A 16,644-nucleotide genomic window follows, 5' to 3' on the forward strand; every position below is an offset into this window, starting at 1 on the left:
TCCATTGAATATTAACAATTATGGATCGCAAAACTGATGACCGTCGTTGCGCCCCTCTCGCCGTGATGACGTCAGCGCTGACGCGTTCATTCAGCGTCGCTTCTTCAGAGCTGAGGTGAGTCGTTGACGCTTTTTCTCGTGTTTACACAACAATAAAACACACTTTACAGTTTATTAAAGCGACAATCTGCGACTAGTTTCTGCATTGAGTTCACCTCTATCTGTGTGTCTGCTGACCAAAACAATACAGCAGGCAGAGAGCAGCTCTGAGAGGAAAACTACTTGTGTGAGGAAACTCCTTTTCCACGTTTGTATTATCAATATCGTGAAGAATAATCTGTGAATGGAAAGAGTGGGAATATATGGCGACAGTAGAGGGAGAAAACATTACATTAAGCTCTTTATTCTTAAAAGGTTTTTCTGTTTTCCCAGTTTCTCTACATAGATTTGCTACTGCTAACAATCAAAATACTTTATTTGCTATGCGTAACGTTACGTGGATAATATTTAAACTAAGTATTGAGGTAAACGTGAAAATATACAATTTAATTAATTACAATAGTAATTGTTTTATCCTTTAAACATAAATACAATGATATATAAAAAGAGCTGATCTGCTGCTGATCCTAAATGGCTGTTTAATGTGTTTACAGTTCATCAATATCATCAGAGCTGCTGAAATCCTCTTTATTTCATGTCAAAAGTTAGAGTTATTCCAATATTCACTATACTGATGTCTAAAAAAATCTACTAATTGCCACATTAAGTTTGTTGTATTGGTGTCAGCTGACTTGAGCAAATCACATATTGTATCATAAGATATAACTCAGGCCTGTAGCCAGCCTGGTGAAAGGGGTGGGGGTTTTTCCCAAAAGTGGACCTTTTTGCAGTTATTTGCTTTATTTTATATTTAATTAGGAGGTTTAAATACTGAATTTTAGTGACATTTTAAGCACTATATAACCACATGTTTTGATGTCAAAAACATTTTCTAAACATTCAGAGTAAAGAAATATAAAAACTATACTTATTTTTATTATTATTCAAATGTATACATCATATATCATTGGAAAATAATTTGAATCTGTTAAAGTTTAAAATTAAAACTAGCCTGTTGTCTTATTTTAGGCAAATAACAAGCTGGCCAGCCAGCACATTCAACTTTCTTCAGCCATGACGAAGCGACAGCCAACACAGGATTCCTCTCAAAACCTTCTCCGATGGGTTATTTTCACAATTTATTATAGAATACCTGTAAAAACAGGACAAATGAGCTCATGTATGGGACAAATTCTGGACCTTTGTCAGTCAGGGCTGGGTCTTTCGAACCACCTGAACCCACCCTTGCTACGGGCCTGTAACATCATAATGTGTTTATTTCCTTAGTCAGTGTAAATGAATCAGATTTCTCTGTTTGTTCCCCTGAAGCTCTGCCGCCATCAGTGAAAGACAAAGACAGAGTTTATTGAAGGACAGTGAGAAGATGAGTGATCCAGAACCCTGCAGAATTAAACAGGAAGAGACTGAAGAAAAAATAGGTTTGTGTTTATTTGATACTGTGTTATATATATTTGGCTTGTGCAATATGGCATAAATATATCACGATTTTTTCCACAATCTTTCTGAAATGGGTTTATTTAAAACGGAAAATTAAGATTGCGCTAGTTTGAAAATAACACGTCGGGCCAAACAAGTCTTGTGCCTTTTTGCGCTGGGTGTATGATAGTGTCCCAAAGGTGGATGTGGCAGAACTTGATTTGAGTGGGCGGAGAGATCTAGCTCCTCATTTGCATTTAAAGCAGAGATGCCCAAACTATAGTCCACAGGCTAAAGTAGGCCTATGGTAACCTTTGATTTGGACCGTCATCCTATCTGAGAAAAGAGGAAGGAGATTGTAGGAAATGCCTTTAACAGAGATCATCATTTCTAACTTAAACCCTTTGTTTAATTGTTGAGCTACAAAAAAGCTAACTAAAATTAAATTTTTCATTTAGATGTTTTGAATATTCATCAAAGGCGGCAACACCAAAGCTCCAAAAATACAAATTTATTAAATTAAAAAAGCTGACACAAAGTGTGTAACATTTTGAATAAATTATTTAACGTTTTGAATAAATCAGATTTTTTTTAAAAGTAAATGCTGTCAGTCGACAGAGGACAATGCAGAAAACATCAGCGACCAAATCAAGGCAAAGGCAGCATCACTCCGCATTAGACTCTATTGTTATAAATAGGATTGTTTATGTCTTATTGGAAAAACTTCATAATAAAATGTACAAAAATGTATCGCTATTAATACGGTTCAAGTATTTTTTCCTATTTATCTTTGAAATATCAATACATTTGGAAAATACCATGCCAACTTTAATGCAGTACAGTTTGGTATATTTACCGTCGACCCATAGCCCTCAAAAGAAGATTAGTATTTGCACTTTTCGTAACAAAAAGTTTGAGCACCCCTGATTTAAAGGCACAACAACGTTACAATTCACTTTGACATTTTCAACTGGGTATAACAAATGATCTGATGTGTATATTGAGCTGAAACAAAAGCCCCTTTCACACATACAGACCTTTCCGGAAAACTGTAAACAGGCTCTTTCTGAAAATAGTTCCAGCTATTTTCCGGAAAGAGAAGATGTAACATTAACGGTAATTTGCCGTAATGCTGCATTGTGTGAACACAGAAGGATTGCCGGAAAGAGCGCGCGCAAGTCAGGAACGTGCTGACGTTAGACGTCTACTTTAACCAATCAGAACAGTCAGACGCATTCACGTCCGTATGGTTTATGAGAATAAAAGCCTTTGAATATTTTTCCAGACACATTTAGCTGCTGGATGTAAGTCAGATCACGTTTATATGTTCCTTCTTAATGCCGACTGTGGAAATAATTATCGATACGATGCTTATGATAAGTTGTTGTTTGTTTACCTTCAAGCTCTGCTTCCTTCAGTTGCTTGACGCGTCACGTGTGCGCGTGAAGCAGCCATGAGCGCCAGCACGCACACATATCATGAACATCTCGACATGCGAAAGCGTTCCTCTATATTTTCATCGAAGTTGTTCTTAACACTGATCCATCCACAGAGTTAGTAATGTAGTCAAATGTTTACAAATACAAGCGCAGCTGTTTAGAGCTCATTTCTGGTCAGTGATATCAGAATTTACAGCTATTTTGGAGTGGCTGTGTGAATGGTCTTTTCCGGGAAAATTCCATAACGTCCTCGTCTGTGTGAACAGCGCTTTTTTTTTATTTACCGGTAAAGTCGTTTCGGAAATTTTCCAGATATTTACTGGTATCACTGTGTGAAAGGGGCTTAAGACTATAGAATACACAAGACATGCCACTCGTGAACTTTTGAATGGGGAAAAGTGTAACTGCCAATATGGCGAATGAAGCCCCGCCTTCTAATACAGGAGCCAATCAGCTATTGCTATATCAAGAATAAAACCCGCCTTCTAGTACAGGACCCAATCAGTGATTGCCATAGAATGACAATTCTCTGGGGGAGGGGCTGGGACCAGACATCAGTTTATGCAGATTTTGTGTGATACGAATATTTAGAAATGAAACTAAATAGACAGATGTTGTTTAGTTTTATTGGTTATTCGTTATTTTAAGTTTAATCGTAAGCTTGGCAAGTAGTTTTGGAGAATTTGATGTTTCCATATTCAAACAGAATGCCTGAGTGATGGCCGCCGAGTGAAATGACTTGCCTTAAAGGGACTTTAAGGAGCGCTGAAACCTCACAGACACATTCTGGAGACATAAAAGACTTATTTAGCGTCTGGTTAAATGGCCATAATTGGAGCCGATTGACTATATAGGTAAAAACTAGACTGTGTAAATGTAACTTATTCACATAATTTTTCAGATGTGATGGTGAACAGTGAAGAACTGAGTAAAGATGAGGAGAAACATCATGTCAGAAGTGAAACCCAAACTCAGTCAAAGACTGTACGTAGTTTTTCAATGAAGAGGACAGCCGTGAAATGTTTCACCTGCACTCTGTGTGGAAAGGGTTTCAGTTATAATCGCCCTTTCAAGCTTCACATGATGATCCACACTGGAGAGAGACCGTACAAGTGTTCACACTGCGACAAAAGATTCAGTCAGTTTGGACACTTGAAATCACACGAGATGATCCACACTGGAGAGAAACCGTACACGTGTGATCAATGCAGCAACACATTCCTGAGGCCTTCAGACTTGAAGATCCATCTTAGAGTTCATACAAACGAGAAACCTTACTCATGCCCTGAGTGTGGAAAGCGTTTTGCACAGCACGCACATCTAAAACTGCATCAGCATGTCCACACTGGTGTCAGAGAGTTTGTGTGCTTTGAGTGTGAGAAGACTTTTATTACAGCTGGACACTTGAAGCAGCACCAGATGATCCACACAGGAGAGAAACCGTACACGTGTTCACACTGCAGCAAAACATTCAGTCATATAGGACACATGAACGCACATGAGCGGGTTCACACTGGAGAGAAACCGTTCGCATGCACTCATTGTGGGAAGAGTTTCAGAGTTTCATCCTCCCTGAATTCACACATGCTGACGCACACTGGAGAGAAAACGCACAAGTGTGATCAGTGTGGCAAATCGTTTTTGAGGCGTTCACATCTGAACAGACATCGTAGTGTTCATACGAAAGAAAAGCCTCCTTCTTGTTCATTAAGAAAGAGTTTTAGACGTTGATTAACTTTTATCTTCCAACCATTTATTACAAACTTATTGATACACATCAGTTTTCGCCATTAAATTATGCGAATGTCAATGAATTCCGATCGTTTGCTAATAGGGAATTGTACCCGATTAGGGATGCATGGTTAAGCTGCGGTCACACTGGACTTTTTTCCCCACAGACTTCAATTCATACGCACGCCAATGCATCAGACTGGATACGCAAGGTCGTGCATCAAGTTTCGCAGTTCACTGCTGAGCAAAGTTCAAGCTTGGCGAACTCTGACCTGCGAAATCACATCACTTGACTGTGTGAGACCAATCGACAAGGCCGGATTAACCAATGGGCCTTATGGGCGCAGGCCCAGGGGCCCGTGCGCACTAGGGGCCCCTGCGAGGGGGGAGAAAAAAGGCAATTTCAGAGTGTCTTTTTAGACTAATTGCAAATAGCGCATCTTGTTGGAATAAGCTATTCAGGGTTTATGACCATCGATGCCTGATTGATTGAGACAAGATGAGTAAAGAGCGATTCAGCACTACAGTCTCAGTGGCGCACCTCGTAAAGCGCACAGCATCATCTTTTGACGCGATTGATCATCAACTCGGTTTGAATCCACCATCAGCTGAACTCGTGCTACTTTTTTTCTCCCCATTACATATCAGATTGGAAATATATTTATTTTTAACAGGAAGGAAACATTTTTTTAAAATAATGCAAATGTGATATAAAGTCACAAGTGTCTCGCGGAAACGTCAGTTTTGAAATAACCCGCACTTAACTGAGCGGACTTTAGTGTAACGTTAGTATCGGTCATCATAAATCAAAAATGAGTGGACAAGTGGATTTAGCAAACGCGAGAGAAAGAGGAGAGGAGGCATCTTATTGAGGCATTTTCCATACACACCTTCTTCAAACAGACCCATGATCAGAAAAATGAGGGTACAGAAGAAGACGTTATGTTAACGTTAAATAAGTAGCAAGAATTAACCAGGCAGAGGAGGCTAACGGCAGCGCAGCGTGGACTGGATTTATCATGTGAGAGACAGACAGAAAAAGGAGAGAGAGAGAGGAGAGAGACGGAAGAGAAGAGGTATAGTGTGTGTGATTTCGGATACTTTTAGGTTTATAATCAAGTCTTCATCACTAGAAGAGTAGAGAATACAGAAAAATACAGAAAAATACAGGGAGAGGAGGAGAGAGACAGTAATACATTAATAAGTGTGTATTATGAATCCGATTCATAGAACTCAGATTCATAGAACTGGATTGGAGAAGCATTGTGTGTTATATGCTATGCCAATATGCTTTATAAGTTTGTAAAAGCAATACATTAAAATACCCTTTTTAAAAATTATATACTATAGTTTTATATATACTAGTTATATTAGTATTTTTATTAAATGCTTTGAAAAATAAGTTAAATCTTTGTAGACTATAAATATAAATGTAATATATATCATTTATTTAAATATGTGGGCAACAAATTGAAGATTCATTTTATTTAAAAATTATTATATTATTCTTATTTATTAATTCAACTATAGGGGTGCGGCCAGGTAGGGGGCCTTACAAGACAATGGCCCAGGGGCCCCTGAGTTTTTAATCCGGGCCTGCTAATCGAGGATCAAAACATGTCCTCTCTGGACAGAAATGTAAAATATAGAGCAATCGCTCGCTTTTTTAATGTCTAATTATCTTGTTTAATTATCCTGTACAACAGAATTTCGCAAGCTCAAACTCTAGTGCGACCGCAGCTTTAATCAAAAAAAGATCACAATCTTGATTCTACCCTAAACACGATCCTAATCCAGCATCTCTATGACTCTGCCAATTATATTTTCTAGGTCAGGAGAGAAGCATGAAGGAGGCCGCACAAGTCTTCACATTGTTATATATACTTAGCTCAGCAACATGGACACCTCTAAATGGAGATGAGAGTCACATACTGTAAGCAGAGGTCGCGTTAGACTTTCTCATTGTCCGTCATTTTGATAGAGAGGGTTGTAAAAATCCCGTCATAACCTCTTATTGAGCGTCATTTAATTTGCATATTTTCTAATTGCTTTGTTCATTCATATTTTAATAATGATCTTGCATTCCGGGAGATACGGGACATGGATCGGAAATACGTAAGACTCTCGGGAAAAACGGGAGTGTTGACAGGTTTTTGCAACTACACACAATTACAAGAGGAGACAAAACAAGGACAATCGCCATCACCTGGACAGGAGTGGGAATTACAGTTAGCTACACATTACAATAGATCCCTTTCAGCATAATCCGTCAAAATGACGGATCACCTTCAGATTTTTCCATCACTGCTGAAAAAAATCTGTCAATGACGGAAAATATTTGGTTAACGCGACCTCTGACTGTAAGGTATAATTCACCCAAAAATGTCATTTCTGTCTTCATTAAATGACGTATTTGTGGCTGTGAAATCGCACAAGAGCTGACCGTGAGCTGTGTGTTTAGAGAGGTCGTGTGCGCCCCTGTGTACTTTAGTAAACAGAACCTACATAGGCTGTGAATATCAGGTAATAAAGTTGTAAATATCATTCAGTTTGGAAGCCATGCATGAAGTATAGTTTGCATGTGTGTTTTTTTGTGATGTGATGGCAGACATGAAATGAACAGCACTCGGAAGTGAAAGTGAAACCGAAAGTAAACACCATATTTCAATGAACAAATCACATTTTAAAGCTATAATTATGACTAGCATACGTTTTTCTTTCATAGCGAACACAAAGTATTGTGCATGAGAATAAGCATTTAACAGTGCGAGTATAACTAGTCCAGTCTAATTAATGTTGAATGTAATGCAGGAAGGAGTCTGATAATGATGAATGTCTTATTTCGCTACTGATAAAAAATGGTCTAATAATGTTTTCAATGACAGATTGCAAGCATGTCTCAAACATAATAATTCAACTTCATAATTATATATTGTTGTATTCTGATGTCATCACTTTACTGTGCATTAATGACCAGGACAAATGTAAAGTCTGTTCAAGTCCACCATTCCAGGCCTATACAAAATTGAGCATCTTAACCAACAGTACACCTACACATTGTCCTAATATCAGTATTGTTTATTTTACCATATGTTTGAGAATAACAGTAATAACAGCCTACTGATATTAACGGAATTATTTTACATCTACAGAAACCTGATATTGCGATGTTTAATTTTTCTGCGAAATATACATTTCCATATCAATAGAATTTCATCAGATGTTTGATTGTTCCCTCTCAGACCATTTTAATAGCTGTTTTTCTGGGAAGTCTTAACAGTGTTCAGGTAGAGATATTGAATATTGAATGCTTTCCCAAATATCAGAATTATTAAATCAGGGTTCTTTAAAAAGTACAAAGAAATTGTTTTCAGAAATAATAATGAAGTAATTTCCTTACAACAAGCTAAATAATCTGCCAATGGTGTATTATATATATATATATATATATATATATATATATATATATATATGACCACATTTCTAGAACTGCTCGATCGTGCAGATTCGCACTCTATAACATCAGAAAGATCCGACCCTACTTATCTGAACATGCAGCTCAACTCCTTGTTCAAGCTCTTGTTCTCTCCAGACTGGATTACTGCAACTCTCTACTAGCCGGGCTTCCAGCTAACTCTATCAAGCCTCTTCAACTGCTCCAGAATGCAGCAGCACGGATGGTCTTCAATGAACCTAAAAGAGCACATGTCACTCCGCTGCTCATACGTTTGCACTGGCTGCCAGTTGCTGCTCGCATCAAATACAAAGCTCTGATGTTTGCCTACAAAGTGACTTCTGGCCTAGCACCTTCTTATCTGCTCTCACTTCTGCAGATGTATGTGCCCTCCAGAAACTTGCGTTCTGTGAATGAACGTCGCCTCGTGGTTCCATCCCAAAGAGGGAAGAAATCACTTTCGCGAACGCTCACGCTCAATCTGCCCAGTTGGTGGAATGAACTCCCTAACAGCATCAGAACAGCAGAGTCACTCGCTACTTTCAAGAAACGACTAAAAACTCAACTATTTAGTCTCCACTTCACTTCCTAATCTGCAATTGCCTCTTTGAACATCACACTAACTGTACAAAAAAAAAAAAAAAAAACTAATACTACTAATACTTCCCTTCTTAGACTTTACACACCTGAAACTTGCCTTTAGTACTTATTCATTGTTGCTCTTAGTTGTGTAAATTGCTTCCTTGTCCTCATTTGTAAGTCGCTTTGGATAAAAGCGTCTGCTAAATGACTAAATGTAAATGTATATATATATATATATATATATATATATATATATATATATATATATATATATATATATAGTAATTTTTTAAATGTAGATATTTGGACAAGAAAATGGTGTGAAAATATGTGAAATAACTCTGTATAGTCTTTATCGTCCAAATAATTAAATACAACTAATGTGTATTGCACCACCAAACGTTATTATTTGTTGTGCCCAAATGTTTGAACTCTTGAAATGCTCAGAGTCACAGGCCTAAAGAACATGTGCTAGTAATACTTTCACTCTATAATGGATAAATCTACAAATAACATCTTAATAATGGGTTAGAACAGCGACGCTTTTATTTTAAATGAGATTTTACTGGAACCAGCATCACTGAAAGATTGGACATGAAAATCATCTTCGATTAATCGCCCCTGTACAAAAAGTGTTTTGCATTAGACGTAAATAAATTTTAGAAACAAAAAACTTCTACTTAAGTCGATGGAGATTAAACCAGAATAAATAGCTTTGCTCTTGACATGTAAATAATTAAATATCATTATATGATTAATTTATTATTCTGATTCTGTAAGAAGCGAGGCAGTGGCGTAGTAGGTGGGGCTGTCGCCTCACAGCAAGAAGGTCGCTGGTTTGAGCCTCAGCTGGGTCAGTTGGCATTTCTGTGTGGAGTTTACCTGTTTTTCTCATGTGCGCGTGGGTTTCTTCCGGGTGCTTCGGTTTCCCTCACAGTCCAAAGACATGAGGTACAGGTGAATTGGGTAGGCTAAATTGTCTGTAGTGAGTGTGTGTGGATGTTTCCCAGAGATGGGTTGCCGCTGGAAGCGCATCCGTTGCGTAAAATTATTTATTCCGCTGTGGAGGCCCCGGATTAATAAAGAGACTACGCCGAAAAGAAAATCAATGAGTGAACCTGTAAGAAAAAAATGCTGTTATGTTTTATTAAAAACAATTTTATTACTTTAGGAATGTACAGTTTTAGACTTATGCCCGTCAGCTATGAAATAAGCCTATTACGTTTGAATTTAGTGCATTTTAACAGCGGTTTTAGTGCCTAAAAACACCTTTAAATTTGGCGAGTTTTTGTTGATCTTCCTTTGCTCCCGCTTCGCAGTGATGACGTCAGCGCTGACGCGTTCATTCCGCGTCGAGTCTTCAGAGCTGAGGTGAGTCGTTGACGCTTTTCTCGTGTTTACACGACAATAAAACACACTTTACAGTTTATTAAAGCGACAATCTGCGACTAGTTTCTGCATTGAGTTCACCTCTATCTGTGTGTCTGCTGACCAGAACAATACAGCAGGCAGAGAGGAGCTCTGAGAGGACAATATGAGCTTAGTGTTAGTTTTTCTGTGTTTTTATTTGTAATTTCACAACATATAATCTGAGTATTTGAGTTTTACTTTGTTAGTGTGCAAGAGTTTATCAACGTTTGTATGAGGAACATCTCAAAGTATCTGAAAGGAGACTTCAGGATGTGAGTGATGAGTTTAATGAATGTTTATAGTCTGAGGCTCATCAATATTCAGATTTTTAGATGTAAGTTAATGTCACCTGACTTGAGCAAATCACATATTGTATCACAAGATATAACATCATAATGTTTATTTCTTCAAACAGTGTAAATGAATCAGATTTCTCTGTTCTCCTGAAGCCCCATCAGTGAAAGACAAAGACAGAGTTTATTGAAGGACAGTGAGAAGATGAGTGATCCAGAACCCTGCAGAATTAAACAGGAAGAGACTGAAGAACTAATAGGTTTGTGTTTATTCATTACTCTTCAATAATGAGGCTGAACAACAGTGAGGTTGTTACATTTCTCTGCATTTCTTGAATATCTGCAAACAATATCGAATATTAGATTTTCAGACACATTTGCTGGAGCGAAGCCCAGCTAGAGGGTAGACCAGCGGTTTCTAAACTGTGTGAAGCGCGCACTTGAGTAAATTATAATGATGATTTTAATGCGTTTACTAGAGGGAATATAATTAATGTCAGGTACCTGTAGAGTTAATGCGTTCAGGTAAATTATATACAAATAAAATGGAGCAGGTGCTTTTAAAAATAATAACTGTGAATGAAAGTAAAACTGGTGAGCCATCTGACGAAAAAGTGCCCTCCTGAATCAGATCAGCAGTAGGCTGTGTCCTTCTGGATCTTTCACTTACTTTAAAGAGACATACTGACTACGTTTACATGGACATCTCTAATAGTTATTTGCCTTAATCTGAATAAAGGCTCCTACACACAGGGACGTTTTTAGTTTGCGTTTATCGTCAGCGTTTTACGACACGTTTTTCAGTGTTCAAACCCAATCGCTTTTCATTGGCGTCAAGCAGAAGAGTATGCTAAATCACTCTTTTGACGTTAAGGCTGATTTATACTTCTGTGTCAAACGCCGGCGTATGCTACGGCGCTGACGCATAGCCCTTCGCCGTGGCCGTCAGCGTCGCTGACGTGCACCTCTCAAAAAATGTAACTACACGTCGCAACGACGTGTATCGCAAGCTCTGTGATTGGTCGGCTTGGTATCGCTTACGAGTCTGGAGAGAGCCGTGTGAATGGTGCGAGCCTGATGGAGTGATTGTTTACAAGTCTGGAGTCCCGTGAAGGAGCTCCGGATGGAAAGTTTTGTTTTGTGTTTACCTCATAGTTAAAGTTGTTGCCCGTCCGCCGGTTCCTGCCTCAAAATGAGCGAGTTTGAGCAACTTGTACATCCCGGAAGTGTTCAGGAAAAGCAAAACAGCAGCGAAGAAACTCGACGCAGAGGAACATTTAAACCTCACTGCCCACTAGCGTTTCGGAAGTGTCAATGCAGACCAACAGAGACGGCAGCAGAAGTATAAATGCACAGCTACGCGTGTTGCATGCGCCGTGAGTTACGCCGGTCACTTGACGCAGAAGTATAAACCAGGCTTTAGATGGCGCTGCACAACTATAAGGTTCTGACACCCGGTTATAACACAGAAGAAGTGGAGGAGCGGAAGTTCACACGCTTGCTGTTAAATTTACTGGTGACTCGAACAAGCATGGATGGTTCAAACAGCAGCTCCAGCTCTAGCGATGAAGAAATGATTAGTGTTCACTGAGCAATAAGCATCTCCACGTTCATATCGCCTCTGGGCATCTTCTTCAATGTGCGCTCGCATTGACAGTAGTGAAAATTGGACAAACTTGATGGAAGGTATGTGTCCTAAAAGTTTGAAAACCCCTGGGGTAGAGTAGTTATTCTGACACTGTTAAACGCTTGTGTGCAATACTTTGTGCTCACTATGAAAGAAAACAAATCAAATGCTTGTCGTAATCAACTCTAAAACGCGATATGATCATTTACATCAGGGGTGTCCAAACTCGGTTGGAGGGCCGGTGTCCTGCTGAGTTTAGCTGCAACTTGCTTCAACATACCTCCCTGGAAGTTTCTTGTATACCTAGTAAGAGCTTGATTAGCAGGTTCATGTGTGTTCAAATGCGGTTGGAACTAAAATATGTATGACACCGGCCCTCTAGGACCCAGTTTGGACACCCCTGATTTAAATGATTTGCACTTTCGGTTTCACTTTCACTGCCGAGTGCAGTTCATGTCACGATTAGCTGACAGCGCAGCAGCATAATGACACCAGTATGGATAAAAGCTAAACTCTTAAAATGTGACTTATTAATTTTCAGATGTGATGGTGAAGGAGGAGAGTGAAGAACTGAGTGAAGATGAGGAGAAACATCATGTCAAAACTGAAACCAAAACTGAATCAAAGACTGAACACAGTGTTTTCATGGAAAGAACGGCTGTGAAAGGTTTGACCTGCACTGAATGCGGAAAGAGTTTAAGCTCTCAATTTGATCTCAAGCATCACATGATGATCCACGCTGGAGAGAAACCACACAAATGTGATCAGTGCAGCAAAACATTTTTGAGGCCTTCAGAGCTGAAGAGACATCTTGGCGTTCATTCAACGGAGAGGCCTTATTCATGCCCTGAGTGTGGAAAGAGTTTTAGACGACGGACCGATTTATCACTACACAAGAAAATCCACACAGCAGTGAGAGAGTTTGTGTGCTCTGAGTGTAAGAAGACGTTTACTAGACCTGAATACTTGAAAATACACGAGAGCATTCACACTGGAGAGAAACCTTTTGAGTGTTCACACTGCAACAAGAGATTCCGACTGGCTGGGATCCTTAAATATCACAAAATGATTCACACTGGAGAGAAACCGTTCACATGTACTCAGTGTGGGAAAGGTTTCACACAAGTATCAAACCTTAATGAACACATGATGCTCCACACTGGAGAGAGACCACACAAATGCGATCACTGCGGTAAAACGTTTTCGAGGCCTGCAGACCTGAAGAGACATCTTATAGGTCATACAAAGGAGAAGCCTTATTCATGTTCTGAGTGTGGGAAGAGTTTTGCACAGAAGTCACATTTAAAAGGCCATCAGAAGATCCACACTGGCGTGAGAGAGTTTGTCTGCTCTGACTGTGGGAAGAGCTTTATGAAAGCTACAGACTTGAGACGACACCAGCTGATTCACACTGGAGAGAAGCCGTACGTGTGTTCACACTGCAACAAAGCATTCAGAGATTCAGGATACCTGAAAGCACATGAGAGGATTCACACTGGAGAGAAACCGTTCACTTGTACTCAGTGTGGGAGGAGTTTCACACGATCTTCCACTCTTTCTGAACACATACTGACGCACACTGGAGAGAGAAAACACAAATGCGATCACTGCAGCAAAGTATTTTTGAGAATTTCAGAGCTGAAGAGACATCTTAGACTTCATACACAGGTGAAGCCTTATTCATGATCATTAAGAGAGAGTTTTACACCTCAACGAAATGAAAACTCTTTATATTAACACCAGATTTCTCAGTTAAACAGCCCCTGTTGTGCATTATAAAAGGTAAAAGTTTGGTTTTGGGGTCTCCAACAACAGGCTGATGTGAATTCATGTTCAAAGAACACTGTCATTGTCTTATAATATGCATTTATTTTTATCTAATGATCCCAACGACTCCCATTTGATTTTAAGCGTTCAGTGAGAAACTGAAACGAAACTCACACCGCGGCTTATTAAGAGTGACAGCGCTCATGATTGGTGTGTGGGGTATTACAGGTCTGCATTTAAACTGAGTGTAGAAAGGTTCTTTGTTGTGGGAAGAAGAAGACATGGTCGGCGATAAGATAAGAGAAAATTATTCTTTATTTTGAGTGTCCGATAGCACAAGGTTTAAAAGTGCGTGCAGTGGCTCGGCTCGCTCTCTCTCGACTGGTCTCTCCAGCTCTCTTAAGGCAGTGGCTGCGTCCAAAACCGCATACTTCCATACTTATATAGTACGCTAAAATCAGTATAGCTGCGTCCCAAATGGCACACTATGCACTCATGCACTATGTACTTACACACTCAACAGCATAGTATATGTATGTAGTGTCGTCCCAAATGGCGCACTAATGTTTTTTTACTAAGCGGATATTCAAAACGTTTCCCTGATGATGTTTGACGGTTGCCAAATCAGTGAAATAAACGACCGAATTATCAAATAATACCTGCCGTGAGTATAACCGCATTCACCATCGGAAGGCGCTATAATAATCGCTCTCGTAGGATAATTTTGCTTTCATCATCCAAAATAAATAAAGTTATCCAACATGTGCGCCCGATAGCTCCGCCCCTTCCGCTACGTGAGCAAACCTGCGGTCGTTGAGTGCGTGAAGTGTCCATCATTACACACTTCATTTTAGCGGCCGAATGAGTGCATCATCCGGGTAATTAAAGTGCACTTATTATTTTTAGAGTTTTCAGTGTGAACACACTACTTACACTATTCATACTACAAAATGGCATAGAATAGTGCATAAGTATGCCATTTGGGACGCATTTATGTCTGAATTCATAGAATTCGAAAATCAGTATGCGAGAAGTACCCGGATGACTTACTACTTCCGGCGAGATTCTGGAGTGCGCATCCTATCACATAATGCCCCACGAGAGAATTAATGAATGGGAGTAGAGCGACGCAACTGACGCAGGTAGGTCCTGTGACCATGACAAAATGGCGGATGTAGTACGTCTGAATTCCATTCATACTTTTCACATTCATACTGAATAGAGCAGTGGTTCTCAAACTTTTTTCACCAAGTACCACCTCAGAAAAAAATTGTCCCTTCAAGTACCACCATAATGACCAGTATTGAAATACAGTAGCGTAGTAGGCCCAGTAAGGCAGCTACAACTCTGCAGTTTAAAATCGTGACAGATTAACTACTATTATTAAGAATTTTTATTATTATCAGCCACTTTAAACATTATAAATAGTTTGAACATTAACACTGTACTGTGCTTATATGTAAAAAAATAAATAAAACAACCTGGAAATGTTGCTTGGACCTCATAAATATAGGCTATATGTCATCATATTCATATATGAACCATTTTTGATCAATTTTGAAATATATGTTGTATATATGACATTGATATTGGATTACTCTGCGTACCACTAGAAGGAAGCCTGCGTACCACTAGTGGTACACGTACCACAGTTTGAGAACCACTGGTATAGAGCGTACTTTTCGAACGGCCGAGTAGTGCGTTTACATTTAAATGCAGTACCTACTGAGTAGTAGGCGGTTTCGAACGCAGCCAGTGTCTCTCCGGCTCAATCACTAGAGAAAACTGGTGTTAATAATTCTTTCTGATTGGGCCACTGACCAGCCGCCGGTGTCTCCACTCGCTCTCTCCCCTTTCTGGGTGTTCGGCCACGCTCTCCCCACCACACTGAGCATCTCAGAAGATCTGTGTTTGTGCATTAAGTGAAGACTAATATTGAAGCTCGAGAACTGAAACTGCAGGAGAGTATTCAGACTGAAGAGAAACCGTAGAGTTTTGGCCACACACATTACATTACAAATACAGTCTTTAGAAGAAAAAATGCTTCTTTGATGAGAGCGGCTGCTTTTTCAAGTGGAAATACAGACATTACTTTGATACCATTGAGCTAAAATATTGCTTGGAAAGTCAGTCTTATGTCCAGAACTTTCCATCGCTTTTAACTCGACCAGTTTCTTGTTCAAGCACTTAAACAGAAAGCATTCGATGACAATACTCGTCATCAAGGAGGACATTGGCGCCCAAAAACACAGTGGCACAACTCGGCGTAAACAGGCAAAATTGGATTTGTGTGCAGGATCGGAAGTGAAGGTATCTTCTGAATGTGAAGAGGATACCTCACTGCAGTGATTTTCATACTATGGATACCAGTGGTATCCTGTTTTCTTCATGTGTTCTTTTGTGTTAAAAAAAAAAAAAAGACAAACAGCTTTGGAATAGTGAATGATGAGAGAATTGTAAGCTTTGGTTGAACTATCTCTTTAAGTCTTATGTATACGTCAAACTGCTGTGATCGACCCATTGTAATGTTTCTCAGTGAATATTAAATAACTAAAAGAGCTGCAGTTTATTTTGTATTTTTATAGGTATATTTGATATGTTTTAAATGTAACTTCAAAGCAGAGTAATTAGTAATCTGATTACTTTTTACATGAAGTAATTAGTAATGTAATCAAAGTACAATTTTCCAGTAGTAGTCAGTAACTTGTCATTATTACTTTTTTAAGAAACTGGCCTCCAACACTGGCCTCCTGATATAAATATAATTAGGTACACGTAAAATTTTTGAAAGTTTTCAGGCTGTTA

The 16,644-nt window shown here is 39.1% G+C and overlaps 1 protein-coding gene across 7 annotated transcripts; it reads left to right on the forward strand.

The window, feature by feature from the left end:
• Positions 1 to 73: 73 nt before the first annotated feature.
• On the forward strand, positions 74 to 16,403 carry znf1184 (zinc finger protein 1184). Of its 7 annotated transcripts, none has more exons than XM_073936885.1 (4): positions 74 to 253; positions 10,251 to 10,486; positions 10,602 to 10,705; positions 12,614 to 16,403. In XM_073936885.1, exons 3-4 carry the CDS (start codon positions 10,651 to 10,653, stop codon positions 13,756 to 13,758), a joined length of 1,200 nt encoding a protein of 399 aa, XP_073792986.1. In that variant the 5' UTR covers positions 74 to 253; positions 10,251 to 10,486; positions 10,602 to 10,650; the 3' UTR covers positions 13,759 to 16,403. The 7 variants fall into 7 exon arrangements, with proteins under 7 accessions (XP_073792986.1, XP_073792982.1, XP_073792980.1 ...); XM_073936881.1 differs by having other exon boundaries at positions 10,251 to 10,424; XM_073936879.1 differs by lacking the exon at positions 74 to 253 and adding an exon at positions 10,063 to 10,113 and having other exon boundaries at positions 10,359 to 10,424.
• Positions 16,404 to 16,644: the final 241 nt, after the last annotated feature.

The sequence above is a fragment of the Danio rerio genome, chromosome 22, assembly GCF_049306965.1.
Source record: "Danio rerio strain Tuebingen ecotype United States chromosome 22, GRCz12tu, whole genome shotgun sequence".
Classification (NCBI taxonomy): domain Eukaryota; kingdom Metazoa; phylum Chordata; class Actinopteri; order Cypriniformes; family Danionidae; genus Danio; species Danio rerio.

Coding starts and splice junctions, on each gene's coding strand:
- znf1184 (XM_073936879.1), top strand. CDS start 10,064: ATGACGTCAGCGCTGACGCGTTCATTCCGCGTCGAGTCTTCAGAGCTG. Junction 10,425..10,601: donor CTGAAAGGAGACTTCAGGAT/GTGAGTGATGAG, acceptor GTTCTCCTGAAG/CCCCATCAGTGAAAGACAAA. Junction 10,706..12,613: donor AGAGACTGAAGAACTAATAG/GTTTGTGTTTAT, acceptor ATTAATTTTCAG/ATGTGATGGTGAAGGAGGAG.